The 17375-nt window shown below is 34.8% G+C and overlaps 1 protein-coding gene across 3 annotated transcripts in view; it reads left to right on the forward strand.

Annotated features, from left to right (window-relative positions):
* Positions 1 to 16879, forward strand: part of SCAF11 (SR-related CTD associated factor 11) — a 71346-nt gene extending 54467 nt beyond the window's left edge. For 2 of the 3 annotated variants that reach the window (XM_016201171.2, XM_016201168.2), the window contains 9 exons: positions 3379 to 3434; positions 3589 to 3698; positions 4657 to 4758; positions 6630 to 6736; positions 7411 to 10404; positions 11119 to 11465; positions 12753 to 12971; positions 13323 to 13442; positions 13693 to 16879. In XM_016201171.2, coding sequence (XP_016056657.2) covers positions 3379 to 3434; positions 3589 to 3698; positions 4657 to 4758; positions 6630 to 6736; positions 7411 to 10404; positions 11119 to 11465; positions 12753 to 12971; positions 13323 to 13442; positions 13693 to 13839 — 4202 coding nt within the window. In that variant the 3' untranslated portion in view covers positions 13840 to 16879. The remainder of the gene's footprint in view (positions 1 to 3378; positions 3435 to 3588; positions 3699 to 4656; positions 4759 to 6629; positions 6737 to 7410; positions 10405 to 11118; positions 11466 to 12752; positions 12972 to 13322; positions 13443 to 13692) is intronic. The other variant, XM_016201170.2, reaches the window with a different exon arrangement.
* The last annotated feature ends 496 nt before the right edge of the window (positions 16880 to 17375 follow it).

Below are 17375 nucleotides of genomic sequence, written 5' to 3' on the forward strand. Positions count from 1 at the left end.
TGCAGATCATAATATCCTAAGAGCTTCTAGAGAGAGAAAACACCATGTATAAAAGAATGTTAACAGATGGAGCAGTGGAGCAATGCCTTGAAAATTCTGGGGAAAATAATTACTAACCTAGATAATTCTATACCCTGCCCAAACTAGGTGTTAGGGTAAAATAAAGACATTCTCAAACACATAAGAGCTCAAAAATTCATTGTCCCGCACCTCTTCTCAGAATTCTACTGAAGGTTATGTATACTTCACTAAATGAGGAAGTAATGAAGGGACAATGAGATTCAGAAAATGAGTTCCAACCCAGGTAAAAGATAATTGGGATATCAGATTGATGTTAGAGGAGTCCTGGAATGACAGTTGAACAGCACCTTTTAAAGAGTTACCAGTTCAAGTTGGAGCAAGAAAAAGGAAGAGTATTTCTGAGACAGTGGGCAACTGAGTTGTGTTTAAGTATATTAAGAGATTTTTTTGTTGTAGAATTGGCTAACTTAATGATTGTTAATATAAGAAAACAAGGAGCCCATCTGGCGTGGCTCAGCGGTTGAGCATCGATCCAGGAGATCTTTGTTTGATTCCCGGTCAAGGCACATGCCCCAGTTTTGGCCTCGATCCCCAGCGGGGGTGGAGGGGATCTGCAGGAGGCAGCCCATCAGTGACTCTCTTTCATCATTGATGTTTCTCTCTCTCCTTTTCTCTCTCTGAAATCAACAAAATATATTTTAAAAAATAGAAAACAAAGCAGTTATTAACCCTAGGAAAAGCAAGAAGTTGTACAAGAACAATAATCATAATTCAGTATATGGTTCAGCTGTGAATAATGTTTATATAGTTATAATGTAATATTGCTTATATCAAATGTTGATATGTCAAAAAAGAACATTAGGATGGAGGCAGAAAAGGAGATAGGTCAGTGATATAAGAAGAAAGTCTTTACCTTTTATAGCAGTGATTTTCAACTGGCATGCTGCAAGAATTTTTAAAACATGTAATACCTGACTGTTTAGTCAGGAGCACTGACCTGTTTTCTCTTAGATTGTCAAATAAAAAAATGACAACAGCCAACACAACAACAGCCTCCAAATGTGAATGGATCAAAATTATACCTGTTTTGTTTTTGTTTTTTATCAGATTAGCAAAATATATATTTTTTGGAGTGCCACAGAATTTTAGTAATTAGTTTATATGTGCCATGGGATGAAAAAGGTTGAAAATTGTGTTTCTAAAGTAAAAAAAAAAATTAGAAAATATCTGAAACCAAAAAACAACAAGGTAGACTAGTATAAGCATGTTATTTAGAAATAAAGAGAGAAATATTAAAAGAAACAGCTAAGGGACATGATGAGTGCTTTTGGGAACAAAATCAAGAGTAGGGATTTCTGTAGTTTTTCTTTATAAGCCTAAAAGTGCTTTTTGACTTCTTAAAGCATGTGTGTGCATTACTTGGATAAATAGTAAATGAAAATACATATCACTGCTGTCCAAAGGCAGATAGATTAGTAGGGTGGATTTGTGAAATGATCTCCAGGAAACAACAATTTAGACAAATCCACCAGTATTGAACACTTGATTTTTGTTATTGGAGTTGCTCAGTTATTACCTCAGAATTACACAGAAATACGTGAAATACCTTTTGGACTACATTTTCACACTTAACATTGGCCAGAAAACTAACAGTTCTTCCCATAGAGAGCATTTTGTCTAAAGCTGGCTTCCTAAGATAGGCTTGCAAGTGAAGAAATGCTATGTAAACAGTACATACTCATTAAGTGTTGAGTGAATGAAACCTGAAGAAAATTCAGCACCCAGGGGCATGAAAGTCACTGTGTAGCTACAACACCGCAATTCTCTATCTAGCTAAGGAAATATTTCTAAGAAAGTGTCTGGGTACCTATCACACATTTTTATTTCAGGCTTCTTTAAGCAATTTAAATAATCTATATCTCTTAAATACACATTAAAGGGTAGGAAAATAAGTTCCTGGAACTCAGCCAGCCACCCCTCTCCCCAGTGTTGAAATTATATTTGTTACAACAGTTCTTGGTTGGACATGTGTGAAGGATGGATAATAGCAGAAAACCAAACAGTTATTATATAGTAACTTAAAGGGAAATTGGTATGCTATTAAGTAGAAAGTAGGCTGTAACCCACTGGACTAACAGAAGAACCTCAAATACATATGGTCTTCTAATAGCAGGAAACGGAGCTCCTAGTTAGGGTGATTTATTTAATTTATTTATTTTTAAAAATATATCTTTATTGATTTCAAAGAATGGGAAGGAGAGAGAGAAACATCAATGATAAGAGTCATTGATCGGCTGCCTCCTGCACGCCCCCTACTGGGGATCAAGCCGGCCACCTGTTCATGTGCCCTGACCAGGAATTGAACCCCAATCTCCTGGATTATAGATTAATGCTCAACTGCTGAGCCACACCCACTGGGCAAGGGTGATTTCTTTTGAACAAAGTCAGTAATCGCTTTGTGAGGCAAGCAAGGTTGAAGAGTGAAAGACCAGTTGTCATTTGCACTGTAGACTTTGAGGAGAGAGCAATGACAATACCAGCCACAATTTATTGCAGACAAGTGTATTGACAGGTATAGATGACTAATAACATAGACTTGATGGTAAAGAAAAACTAAGAGCAGTAATCTGTAAAGATGCTAACACAATTTTTGTGGTTAGCAGAAACTATCCTTTATCTTCCTTAACCTGGAAGTACGTATCCCATAGAAATATATTCCCAGACGGGACGGGTAACACCAAAAAATAAGTCAGAAGTGCTGCAGCCAGAAACATTTCTATAACAGAAAGCTGTTTTAATCAACACTTCTATTTTTCCTAATTCTAATTATAAAGTTTGAGGAGGAAAGAGGATACTTATTTGAATATGGTACCAGTGGTTAAATGGTAATTTCTAGTTGACAAGGGCTGATGGACTGGTTCCCAGGTCAGCTCTTACTTGAGGTAAGTTAACAGTACCTGTTTCTTAGGTCAGAGCTGAAAAACGACATATGATGTGCATTATTGATATTAAATAATTTGACTTCTTATATATACTTTTTATTACAAGATGGCTTAAATATTCATAGGGTGCCAGAAAATGTTGGCTAGAATTTTAATACTAATACTCTAAGCATAGCAGTATTACATGCTTTACCAGTTTTCTCTCTTGGAGCCTCTTATATTCTTCTTGTATCTGTGGCTTACCAAGATAACAAAATTAGCATTTGGAAAAATTATGTAAATGCAAGTACTATTATTTCAAGTGCAACTTTTTTACATATTTTAACTTTCTTTTGTCAGTATCAGTACTGGTTTTACAACCTTTTAAAATAAACATTAAGACAAGGTAACCAGGTCTTTTTGTGTCTTTGTACAGGAGAAATTAAATACAGTGCAGTGGGAGGAAAGAAAAATGCAACAATAAAGATAAAGGTTTGTTGAAAATCTTTTTCTTAGATAATACTTTTTGGTTTTTAGTAGATAACCCTACTACCTTAGGTATATAAAAATATTTAAATACAACTATTACCTACTATCATGGAGCTTTTTTGTTTGCTGTTTCACTAACCTCTTTTTACTTTTCTAGCCTCGAAGATCAAATCAGTGTACAAGCCAGTACTTCAGAAATTTTTTCTCCAATATGTTTTCTTCTAGTAGTCACACTGGAGAATCTTCTTTTACCTGTAGATCTTACTGGTTAGTATTTTCTACTTTTAATTAACTTTCGGTAAAAGTTTATATTCAGGCTCAACAAACATTATGAAAGCCTACCTTGATTTTTGGGTTTTTGTTTCTTTTCTTGATTTTTGGGTTTTTGTTTCTTTTGGAAAATAAACTAGTTTTAGCAAAAATGATAAACTCTGTAATGCAGTGGTTTGCCTATGCTGGTGGGTTTTGTTTTCATTAATAATAAATTATGCTACACAGGCTTTTTATATGATAGAAAAGTAAGCTAATAGCCCCTGAAAAGCAGAGCCCTTCAGAGTAGATCCAGTCATCTTTGAATCCGTAGTGACTGGCAAGTAGATACGAAGTAGATATATGTGGATTTGAAAACTAAGTTGGAGTTTTAAAATCACATAGAGTTGATTGAACTAACTAGACAGATGATTGTATAATTTATGAGCTTGACAAGGCACCAAAGAAAGCACTTACATCTGAGTAGCCTTTGAAATGCTGAAGTATACCCATTTAAAAAAATTTTTTTTTTTTTTTGGTTAAAATGACTGTACCTTCCTTGATTTTCTTTTTTTGTCCTCTGCATAGTTTCAGATGGAAACTATTGTACTTACAATTTCTGCTGGAACTGCTTGCTATAGCTTTGGTTCATGGAATAGAAATAGCGTTGGGTTTTTTTCTCTCAATAAGTAAGGATATTAGTCTGAATTGACTTTTTAAAAATTCTATCACTTAAATAGAAATTCAAGCATTATTTTTATGAATCATAAATATAATTTGGGTTTATAATATAAATATTTTACTAACTTTAGGAATGAGTTCATTTTTAAAGTGTTTAAATAGAAAAAGGTTCTTATTCTTTTAAATGTGATATATAATGCTAAATATGAAAACAACTGCATATATCATGAACCTAATTGTTACCCTAAACTTAAAGTTTTGGAATTCTGATGAAGGTGTAAAATTTATCTTTTAGTACAGAATTTATAGAAGTCAATGAAATCAGTGCATTAATTAGGCAGAAGAGACAGGAACTGGAATTGTCATGGTTTCCTGACACATTGCCTGGAATTGGAAGGTAAAAAAAAAAAAATTGTTCACTGAAGTGTTTAAATGCTAACTTGAGCATAAGATATCATTTATACTTACATTCAAATGTATCTTATTTAGTAGTTATGTTTCTAAGATAGTTTTGTGCAAATTATACTTTGGTGCTTCAAATACCTAACAAAGATTCCTATTTAAAGAACCCCTTAAAGAGTTTTTTTATCTGTTTAATAAATGTAGATACCTGATTCATTTAAAAGGGATAGTGCCTAACTGATAAGATTCATTATTAGTAATAGCATTTATATCTGTCATTCTCCCTCCCCTCTTTTCCCCATTCCAATCTTACCTATGTGCTATTAGCTGAATCACTGCTTTAATTATGTTATTTCCTCTCCAAAATGTACCTTTAAGTAATTATTTGATCAAGCCCCTACTCTGCCCTGGCATTTAAGACTTTCTATAATCTAGTCTTTTCTTAGTTTAAGTCCTGAAGCTGCTAGCACATTGCTAGGTACATGATATATACTTAAATCAAGCTTGTACATAAAGATTAAGGTCGTTGCCTGTAACTTGAACTTTATTTCATATAGCACTGTAATGTAGTTGTGCATGGGGCCCTCACACTCTAGGAATAACAGTGTAACACAAATAGAAGTAAAATTAGGAAGTCCAGATATGTATAATATGAAACCTTTTCTTCCAGTTATGTATTTCTGTACATGTACACGTTGCACATTTTTTTTCAAGCGTCTCTTCCCGTACTCCAAAATCTCACCTTATATTGGATAGGATAGTCTTGTTAGGAGACCTGAACTGATGAGCAAATATGAATCAGAAAAAAAGCTGAGAGTGGATTGGGTTTGCATACAGAAACTTTAGGGTCTTAGCGGGTCCTTAGAGACACAGGGAACTTTGAAGAGCCATCATCTTTAAATGGAGGAATTTCAAAATATAGCAATAGAAATCAGGTTTTTAAAAAAGTTACATGTTTTGCCCAGCCGGGTGTGGCTCAGCAGTTGAGCATTGACCTAGGATCCAGGAGATTGGGGTTCGATTCCCTGTCAGGGCACATGCCCAGGTTGCGAGCTGTAGCCGATCAATGACTCTCTCATCATTGATGTTTCTGTCTGTCTCTCTCCCTTTCCCTTCCTCTCTCTGAAATCAATAAAGATATATTTTTAAATAAATAAATAAATAAAAATTAAAAAGTTACATGTTTGAGGCCTTGATGTACGCTATAAAACAAAGACATGTAACAAAAAACTGGTATCTATAAAATGCTTCAGAATTCAAGTAGTATAGTTCTATTTCCAATATTTAAGTTTTTATTAACTCATGGACTGATTTCCCTTTGATCTTGCTAATTAATTTCTTTAAAACCTTTATTTGATTAATTTGACAAAATTCTCTCTTCAGTTGCCTAGAAAGGGGGATGGGGGAAAGGGCATGAAGGTGCTCTCTCAAGTGGTGGAATGATTCATTTTTTTTATTGGGGTGATGGTTACACAGATATGTACAGTGATCAAAAGTCATCACACTGCACAGTTAAAATCTGCATTTTATTATTCAGGTGTCATTTTAGAATAGCAGAAAAAGTAACAGCTAAAAAAATCTTGATAAAAAATTATTTAAAAAAGAAGAATCAACTATTATATATTTAAGTTTACTATGATCTCCCTTTGCCATTAATTTATCTGAAAAATATGCATTTAAAGGGGGCTTTTTTTGTAGCCATCCTTGAACAGTGAGTAACCTTGAATTTACATTTTTAACTATTTGGGCAAAAAATAATTTAAGCATGCTGTATTTTCATATTGCTAACCTTATTTGGAAAATTGCTGGTTTAATTTTTTTAAACCATTTAAACAAAAATGTCTTTATTTTGTTTTGAATTTTCAGAATTGGTTTTATACCCTGGAATACTGAAACAGAAGTCCTTCCTCTCATCCCTTCTGTGTTGCCAAGAACTGTTTTTCCAACAAGTACCATATCTTTAGAGAATTTTGGTAAAGTTTGTGAAGTTCTTTTCTACTTTTTAAAAAATTATGAGCTGCTTTTCAATCTCATAAAAAGTGAGTGTTGATGACCTAGAAAAGCTGTTAAATAAGGTTTAAATCGTAAGTCTAAATATTTCTGTAAATATTTGGTCAGTGACTTGACTTTAAAATTGTTCAAACTAGAAAATCCTTTTTATTTTAAGAAATTTCAAGTTAGTTTTCAAGGACTGATTAGAAGTCTCCTTTCTGTTTAGGGCTTCAGTGTCCAAACCATAGACCTTTAGAATTAACATCTATTTCTTAACTATGAAAAAATAATTTGAGTCTTTCTTTGTGGATAACTTGTTTTCTCTTGCATTTTGTCTAGGTAATACCAATTCATAAAGCAAATAGCAATTATTAGACCAAATATTTTCTTTTGTTTTTCATTTGTTTTTTCCTATAAAATTGCCCACATGGATTCAAATCTTGTGATAACTTATTTCAGGAGCATTAAAAGAAGCTGAGAAATACAGATACTACTCAGATACTAGTAGCTGTACATTTATTCATAGTTTGATTCCTAAGTGTATTTTGTTTCATTCTGTTACAGACGTCTATTTTATGCTAAAATAAGCTGAAGCCACACTATTGTTTTTATTGAAACATATACTTACTTTTTACTCTTTAAAATAAAATATTAGGTACGTCTTGCATGGGACATGCATTAGCACATACTCAAGAAGGAGAAGAGAAGAAGCAAACTTCTGGTACATCAACCACCAGGGGATCAAGACGAAAACCTGCAGCAGCAACTCCTACAAGGAGATCTACACGTAACACAAGAGCCGAAACAGTCACTCAGTCTCAGAGATCCCCAGTATCAAATAATTCTGGGTGTGATGCCCCAGATAACAGTAATCCATCTGTAAATGTTTCTTCTTCAGCGGAGTCAGAAAAGCAAACAAGACAGGCCCCAAAACGGAAGTCTGTAAGAAGAGGAAGAAAACCACCTTTACTGAAAAAGAAACTTCGGAGCTCTGTGCCTCCTCCTGAAAAAGCATCTTCCAGTGATTCAGTAGATGATGAAACAGCGGAATCTGACACACCACCTGTGTTAGAGAAAGAGCACCAGTCAGGTGACGAAAGTAGTAACACTTGTACTGTGCAGACAAATGTAGAAAGTAAGTCTGCTAATAACTTGAAAAGTTGCAGTGAGCAAATAGAAGAAAGTGAGGAACATACTGAGAATCATGATACAGAGGAAAAAGAGGAATCTTCACATTCTGAGTCTTGTATCCAAGATCCTCCCGTTCTAGTTGGAGCCGAGGAGGAAGTTCAAAAAGTTGAGAATACAGATACCGAGGAAGTTCAAAAAGTTGAGAATAGAGATACTGGGGAAGTTCAAAAACTTGAGAATATAGATACCGAGGAAGTTCAAAAACTTGAGAATACAGATACCGGGGAAGTTCAAAAAGTTGAGAATACAGGTATCGAGGAAGTTCAAAAAGTTGAGAATACAGGTATCGAGGAAGTTCAAAAAGTTGAGAATACAGGTATTGAGGAAGTTCAAAAAGTTGAGAATACGGATAACAAGGCTAATGTTTTTTGTTTAGAAAGTGAGATTTCTAAAAATATTTCTGAAGAAGAAGGTGATCCACTAGAAAATCAAGACCAAATATCTCGACCTTCAGAATCAGAGGTAAAAGCAGATAAATGTACAGATCATCCTCCACATGATTCTCTTACATATTCAGCATCTGAAGTTGAAGTACACCAACCTGTACCAAGCCTAGGTGAGTTATCTGAGAATGCAGAGGTAGTGGTTAATGCAGAAAAAGTTGTGGAGGGTCATGAAGATAAAGTTATAGGTATTAATGATGAAGAGGTTATAGGGAGTCCTATAGTAGAAATTATTGATGATAAAGATTCTTCAGTAAAAGCAGAACATCTTGTAGACAGCCCAAAATTAGAATCTTCTGAAGGTGAAATTACACAAACAGTGGACAAAACAGCTGTTGTGAGCTCAGAGATTCAGTTGCCTGGGCGTGTTGAAACTGAAGATGCAGAAATAATTGCAACACGTGATACTACAGGGAATGAAAATTTCAGTAGTATTCAAGACTCTGAAAATAATTTATTAAAAAATAATCTTAACATCAAATTAGACACATCTTTAGAAGAGAAGGCTGAATCCCTGGTTGAACATCCCAGAGCTACAAAATTTCTTAACACACACATTGAACAGATTCAGAAGCATTTGAGTGAAGACAATAATGAAATGATACCTATGGAATGTGATTCATTTTGCAGTGACCAGAATGAATCTGGAATTGAACTGTCTGTAAATGCTGATGCTAAACAACTGAACAAAAGTTCTGCAGAGCACGGTTCTCAAACTAGTATTCCATCTTCTGATCCTGTAAGTGAAAAGGTTGAAACTGTATCTCAACCATTTGAAAGCCCCGTAGATATGACAGATAAAGCCAAAAAGCCTCGTACTCGAAGATCTAGATTTCATTCGCCATCTACAACTTGGTCTCCCAACAAAGATGCTGCACGGGAAAAGAAGCGGTCTCAGTCTCCATCTCCCAAAAGGGAAACTGGAAAAGAAAGCAGGAAGTCTCGATCACCATCTCCCAAGAAAGAATCTGCAAGAGGACGGAGAAAATCTCGTTCTCAGTCCCCAAAAAAGGATATTGTAAGAGAAAAAAGGCGATCGCAGTCTCGATCTCCAAAAAGAGATAGCACTAGGGAAGGCAAAAGGTCAGAATCACTATCCCCAAAGAGAGAGAGTTCTAGAGAGAATAGAAGATCTCAGTCAAGAGTGAAAGATTCCTCTCCAAGAGAAAAATCCAGGTCCCGGAGCAGAGAAAGAGAAAGTGATAGAGATGGATCGAGGAGAGATAGAGATAGAGATAGAGAAAGGAGAACCAGAAGGTGGTCTAGGTCCAGATCTCGTTCTAGATCACCATCAAGATCTAGAACAAAGAGTAAGAATTCATTATTTGGTAGAAATGACAGAGATAGTTACTCTCCTCGGTGGAAGGAAAGATGGACAAATGATGGTTGGAGATGTCCTCGAGGAAATGATCGGTACAGAAAGAATGACCCAGAGAAACAGAATGAAAATACAAGAAAAGAAAAAAATGACAGTCCAGATGCTGATGATCCAAATTCTGCTGACAAACATAGAAATGACTGCTCCAGTTGGGTAACAGAAACAATAAATTCTGGGCCTGATCCAAGGACCAGAAATCCAGAAAAGTTAAAAGATTCCCATTGGGAAGAAAATAGAAATGAAAATTCAGGGAATTCTTGGAATAAAAACTTTGGTTCAGGTTGGATGTCTAACCGTGGTAGAGGTAACCGTGGCAGAGGCACTTACAGAGGTAATTTTGCCTACACAGATCAAAATGAAAATCGGTGGCAAAACCGAAAACCCCTCTCAGGGAATTCAAATGGTTCAGGGAATGAGTCTTTCAAGTTTGCAGAACAGCAACCCTATAAACGGAAAAGTGAGCAAGAGTTCTCATTTGATACACCTGCAGATAGGTCCGGGTGGACATCTGCATCTAGTTGGGCTGTGAGAAAGACTCTACCAGCAGATGTGCAAAACTATTACTCACGACGAGGGAGGAATTCCTCGGGCTCACAGTCTGGATGGATGAGACAGGAAGAGGAAACAACTGACCAGGGTAACGTATTCTGCACTTCTATTTGAGAAAAGAGATTATAAATTTAATATCTTATTTGTATGAATTGAAATGATCCATCTTCATAGTTTTATAATGTTAAATTGAATCCCATTTGTTTACACACTTTACATTTTTAAAGTATATCTACACAACAATATTTATTTTCTTCTTTCATTCCACCCCTGCCCCAGACTTTACCAAAGACTTTAATATTTTAAGTACAATTTGCTACAATAGAAGAATTTAGGATGTTTTGATGCAGGATTTAACTTTTACTTATTTTATTTCAGATGTATGCACGTGAATTATTTTGAGAATTGTTCTCATGTAAATAAGTCACTCTTCCAGTAAAGATTTCTCTTTCCTTGGCTTTTTTGTTAATAATGCAAGAAATTATTTCCAATTTAGTAACCTAAGTAAATTTTGTATTTCTTCAGTCAGTAAGTTTCTTGAGCTGTTGATTCTTTGCCAATAGCGATGGATATTATCATGTAACCTTATTCTTAAAAATTATTTTAGATGAATGTTTTCATTTAGAAAATGAGCCCACATTATTTAGAAATGACAGGGTAAAGCCAAGTAATTGGAGATTGGTTTAGGTGTTCTTAGTCTGTTAATTGCTATTTAATTTTCCTATAACCAGCAGTTACTTGCTTCTCTGTCTAAAGAAATTTGTAACATGATCTTTTTCACAAGTCTTTTTTCTTTTGATAGATTCTAACCTAAAAGACCAAACAAACCAACAAGGTGATGGTTCTCAGCTACCTATAAATATGATGCAACCACAAATGAATGTAATGCAGCAACAAATGAATGCACAACACCAGCCTATGAATATCTTCCCATACCCAGTGGGTGTTCATGCTCCTCTGATGAACATCCAACACAATCCATATAATATTCATCCTCAGCTACCCTTGCATCTGCACACAGGAGTACCTCTCATGCAGGTAGCTGCTCCTACCGGTGTATCTCAGGGACTACCACCACCACCACCCCCTCCCCCGCCATCCCAGCAAGTCAGCTACATGGCTTCACAGCCAGATGGAAAGCAATTGCAGGTATGTTTTTAGCAACTCAAGTTTAATCAGCATAGCCATTGGAAACATTTAGCTATTAGGGGCAGGTGTTCAAGAAAGGGCATCCTGGCATCCAAAGTAGTTATTTTTTTGATTAGGTTTATGCAGCGATTTTCAACCTTTTTCATCTCATGGCTCACATAAACTACTAAAATTTTGCGGCACACCAAAAAAATAGATTTTTTGCTGATTGACAAAAAAATAGTTGTAAACTTGATTTATTCACAGCAGATGGCTATTATTGGGTTGGTGTTGTCATTTTTATATTTGACAATCTAAAGAGAAAGAGGTCAGTGCCCGACTAAATCGTCAGGTTTTGAATGTTTTAAAAATTGCGGCACACCAGTCAAAAATCACTGGGTTTATGATAAATCTTCATAACCCCTTTTTCACACTTCTTCCCCTAACCTCCCTCCCCCTAAGTGAGAAACTGAATTGAATGTATATTACTAAGTCTAGGCTACATTATGCTGTCATTGATATCCAAACAGGTTTTTTCAGATTAAAGAGACCAGATAATAATGAGCCAAACTAGAACTGTCATGGGAGCTTTAAAATTTTTCCCTAACTTACTGGATTTTTTAGGGGTTGGAAACTTGTGATAAAATATTGTAATGAAGCTTGTATTCTCTTGTTTGGACAGATGCCAGTTAATGCTGTTCATTATCCATTACCGTCTATTTCATTTTCACAAATTTACCATGCTAAAAAGAAGAGGAGTCTCTAGGCATATAGATAATTTGAATAGTAATTTATAAACATTGTGTTGCTTATAGTTTTATGTCTACATTTCAGAAATTCTAGAATCCTGACAGCAAGATATAGTTGGAAGAAAGGGGAATGGGATTCCAGAATACAGGATCTTAAATCTTTTTCTGCTATCAGCTCACAGCAAGCCAGTCACCTTCACTGCCTCATTTTTCTCCCGTCTTAAAGCGGGCACTAATTTCAGTCAATTTCCATTAAGAGCCTTGCAGGAAAGATACTGTTCTTTAAATGTTGTTCTTGTTTTTAGTGTTAATGTCGTAACATTACAATACACATACTATAATTTAAAATGATGTTGACATATTTAAATAGGGCTCTGTTTAAGAATGTCACTCATTTTTCTTCACAGTCCTTTAAATATAAATGACCTGAAATATGCATTTCTCTTAGGTACTAAGGTTGAATTGCTTTGAATTTTTTAAATGTTATTTCTAATACATGACTAAAAGACTTCTGTTGAGTACAAGTAGTTCATTAATTGACGATAACTCTTTAAAACAGGGTATTCCTGGTGCTTCTCATGTAAGTAATAACATGAGCACACCAGTCTTGCCTGCTCCGACAGCAGCCCCAGGAAATATGGAAACAGTTCAGGGACCAAGTTCTGGTAATGCTTCGTCATCAAGTCACAGCAAAGCCTCTAATGCTGCTGTAAAATTGGCAGAAAGCAAAGTAAGTGTTACAGTGGAAGCCAGCGCAGATAGCTCGAAGACAGACAAGGCAAGTTCAAGGTTGAGAGCAACCTACATAATTTTGTATCTGATAAAATTGAAAAAATAACAGCTTTCTGTTGTATAAGTGGTAAAGGGAACTTACTGATAGTGTTAAATTCTATTATTATTTGAAAGGTCCTGTCTGAATACGTTGATGCCCAATGGGTTACTAGTAATATTTCATAATTATTTTTAGAAATGCTTGATATGTTTGTTAGTAAATTTTGTTTATAACAGTAATATTTGAAGAGCTCCTTCTAATAATGCAAATGCAGTGTTTTTAATTTTATATTTTTAAAGAAATTTTTTGGAAGCATGCAATTGGGCAAATAATAATTATACATTTTCCTCTTATCAGAAATTGCAAATCCAAGAGAAAGCAGCACAGGAGGTAAAACTGGCCATTAAGCCATTTTACCAAAATAAAGATATCACCAAGGAAGAATATAAAGAGATTGTACGAAAAGCAGTAGATAAAGTAAGTTGTAGCTTCAGTGGAGTTCTGTATGTTTTATTTTGAGCTATCTCTATTTTAATAAAGGAATGCTTAAATCTAATTAAAATAAGAGCTACCTTCTTCTAATTGTCTGCTTCTTAAACTTTTGAATAAGTTCATATGAGGTATGAAACATGGAAAAAAGTCTGCTTTGGGATTAGTTGTTTTTCACAAAGCTTTATATTTTGCTTCCTTTAACTGTGAAAAAAAAATTTCCCCCATTTTTTCATAGGTTTGTCATAGTAAGAGTGGAGAAGTCAATTCTACTAAAGTGGCAAATTTGGTTAAAGCCTATGTAGACAAATACAAATATTCACGGAAGGGAAGCCAAAAGAAAACTCTGGAAGAACCTGTGTCTACTGAAAAAAACATAGGCTGAAATGGAGAGCACTATAAAGGACACTGTCAAGATATCTGCAAAGTGCAATTCCAATATGTACCTTTAACTGAAAATCATACATAACTGTGATTGACATTTGGTTTTGATAAAATTATTTTTTTTAACGTAGGATATAATGTTTTGTTCAAAATAAATAATAGTTCTGCACTGTAACTTCTATATCCTTTCCTTCTCTCCCCCGCCAATAAAAGCAAATTCAAGGGAAAGTAAAGGGGTTAAAGGAATGTGCATTTTTACTAGGACTGTGTTACAGTGTGGACACTAGAAGATGTACAGCTTTTTGATTTGAACAATGAAGTGCATAAATTAGAAATTTCTAAGTGCACTGGTTTTGGAAGAGATATATATATAATACGTTTATTCTGTCTGGCTAAAAATAAAGTATGATCTATATGATTTTTCCCTCTAATTATAGAAAGTTAAGTAATGTATTACCATGAAAAATATTTCTAATAACAGAACATACCAGTTGCAGGGCTCCTAATCTGTATTTTTAAAGCACACATCTGAATAAATTGCTTAGATAGAAAACAAATTATCACGAGTAAAATTCAGTGTTCAAAACTTTGGAACACTGTTGACCTATTGTATCACCAAATAAAGGGTATGCTGCTTGTTTTTCTTTGTGCCTTTCTTTCCCCCGATTGAGATGAAGCAGTTTCATTTGCTAGATATACAACTTTGGCAGTCTAAATTCTTTGTTGAATGTAGAAGACCAGTTTGGAAAAAGTGTTGACTTTGTAAAAATTGTAAAAATATTATTCTTTCATAATATTTCCTACCTATTAGAGATGATAAATTATCTGTGCCAACCAGAGAACTGCTTTTAAGTGGTGGTGACCCTCCCGTCCTTGGAACTAAGGTAGAATTATAAGACTCACTTTAGTGGCTTCGGGTGGTTGTTCGTCTGTCCAATCACTAATGAAATTCTTTTCACACTTGAGAAATCTCCACATGCTTTACAATGAATAAAGTTAATTTGGTGACTAGATGATGGCCATTAAGCATGTTGCAAAAATCTTGACATTAAAATCTGTGTTTTGGAAAGGGAGTGGAATTAAATAATGGCATTTTGGTTAGGCCTTCAGGGACTAGAGATTTGGTGTGTTTTTTTTAAATACTAGAATATGTTAATTTTTGTAAAAGGTAAGTTAAAAGTATTATAGTACCATTATTTTAATAGGCATTTTGGAAGAAAACAATGGGTTGTCTCCATGATAATCTGTCTTTAATTCTAGTAACAATTTTCAGTAGATACCAAATATAACTGGAAAGCTATTCAGATAAGATGTTAATGGCTCAAAGATAAATATATGCCTCAGTGAGACAGACCCTTTTATTCGCTAAACTAGCAAGAGCAATACGCTATAGGACTGCTTTTCTGAAGTAAAGATTGTGTTTCTCAATTTTATGTGTATAATACTTTCCTGGTGCTAGCTTTGGTAGGCAAAATATTTTGAAATGATGGCCCCAGTAATGATTGTGCTAGTTCATAATTTTTGTTAGGTTATGAGTGTAATCCCAAAAAGTAATGGAAATACTTCCAAGCAGTTTTTGATCTTTATTCTGCATTTCTGGGCATTTGTAATATGGTATTCTACTGATTTATATATATATATTTTTAATTAAAATTTGTGTTTAGATAATGGGGGAAGAAGTGTAGAAGTATATTTCTTCTAATAAAATATTAAGACAGTGTTTTAAATATCAATGCACACATCCTCACTTATTTCAGCTTTGAGCTCTAGAAACAATTGTGTGAACTTTAAATCTATTTTGAGTTAAAGTTGGTTCACACTTTGAAAATTTTGTAGCCGATTAATCACACAATGCCTGCTTTTCCTTTGTTTTCTTTCAGTGACATTTGGGAATTGGGTGACATTTTAAAAGTTGCTTTACACCATTTATCTTTTGCAAACATGTTTAAAATAAGCTTTGAAGAAAAACTAGGTAGTGTGGTCAAGTCTCAGATCTTTGGTAGCACTGTCATGAATTATTTCCACCTTTCCTGAAAATAAGGTATAGTCCACATGTGGTTGGCATACCGGTTAGACTGCATTTAAAATAGCTAATGAAGAATGTTACTGGGTTAGATTTTCAAACTTGGAAATATTTAAGAATGTGTTAGAAAGTGCATGCTTTATGTTAAAAAATATACTGCTTTAACATTCCTCAGAAATTTATATTAATTTTGCATGTGCGCAAACTTAATCAAAAACATTCTGTGGGGTTACAGATTTCTCTTGTTATTTATGAAGATTCAGTATTAACTTGACCTTTGGAACCTTGGTCCCTTCAACTTACTAGTCACATTGACCAATGTTTTAGGCTATAGTGATGCCTAGAATTTTGAGACTAAAGGTAGTTATTTATTATTTGAACATTCCAAAAGTTTTGTGATTTTTTTTATTGCCCTGGTAATTACCACATTTTCTTCATCATCTTCCTTTAAATGGCCATGGTGTGTGCTGCTTGAATGTTCCGTCCAAAAGATGGAGCTTCGGAAGCACAGGGGCTGCCTGTGGTCCTTGAGACACTGTTGCTGGTTTGAGGATGGAGTGCTGTCTACTGAAACAATGCTCTTAAACAGATATGTAGTATGTAATATTTTCTAATAAATTCTTTTGATAAACAACATAGTGTCGTTAACATTTTATTAAGAATCCTGGGAAATGGACTTTTACCTCATTATAACTCTTTCCAGACATTTGTTATTTCTTGGATTTGTACCAAAGTAACTAGCACCATAGTCGATGTCCAAGTTGTAAAGCAAGCTGAGTTACCGATAAGCATCTCTTTTAATAGCATTATTTTTCCTAAGAAAAAAAATCATTGTAGGAAATTAGAAAAACTTTAGCAAATAAAAATTGTAGAGGGAAGAAACGGAATAACAAAAGAAGAATCAGCTGTAACTCTTCCATTTAAAGGCAACAACTATTAACTGATCAAACGGCACATGATTGTTGTAACTCATCCTGTTCACTTGATGTATTGATGTAATAAAAATTATTCTACAGCACGATTTTTCATGGCTATATAGTATTGTATTACATAGATATTCCTTAACTTAAAACAGTCTTCTGTTGGATATTGTTTTTACTAATATAAGTAAGTTAGTAAAATATAAACTGTACTAATATAAATAAGACTGATACAGCCCTGGCTGGGTAGCTTGGTCAGGGCGCATAGGGGAAGCAACTGATCAATGTTTCTCTCCCTCTTCCTCTCTCAAATTAATCGTTAAAAACCCACCCTTGGGTGAGGGTTAACAAACAGAACAAAAACCTTATAACATCAGGTGAGGATTAAAATAAAAAGAACTGCCCTGCCCGTTTTGGCTCAGTGGCTGTTAGAGCGTCAGCCCACTGACCAAAGGGTCTCAGGCTCGAGTCCTGGCCAAGGGCATGTACCTGGGTCACAGGTTTCCAGCACGGGCCCTGGTCCGGGCGAGCGTGGGAGACAACTAATCAGTGTGTTTCTCTCACTTGATGTTTCCCTCTCACTACCGTCCCTCC

The sequence above is a fragment of the Miniopterus natalensis genome, chromosome 2 (genome assembly GCF_054644295.1).
Source record: "Miniopterus natalensis isolate mMinNat1 chromosome 2, mMinNat1.hap1, whole genome shotgun sequence".
Taxonomy (NCBI): domain Eukaryota; kingdom Metazoa; phylum Chordata; class Mammalia; order Chiroptera; family Miniopteridae; genus Miniopterus; species Miniopterus natalensis.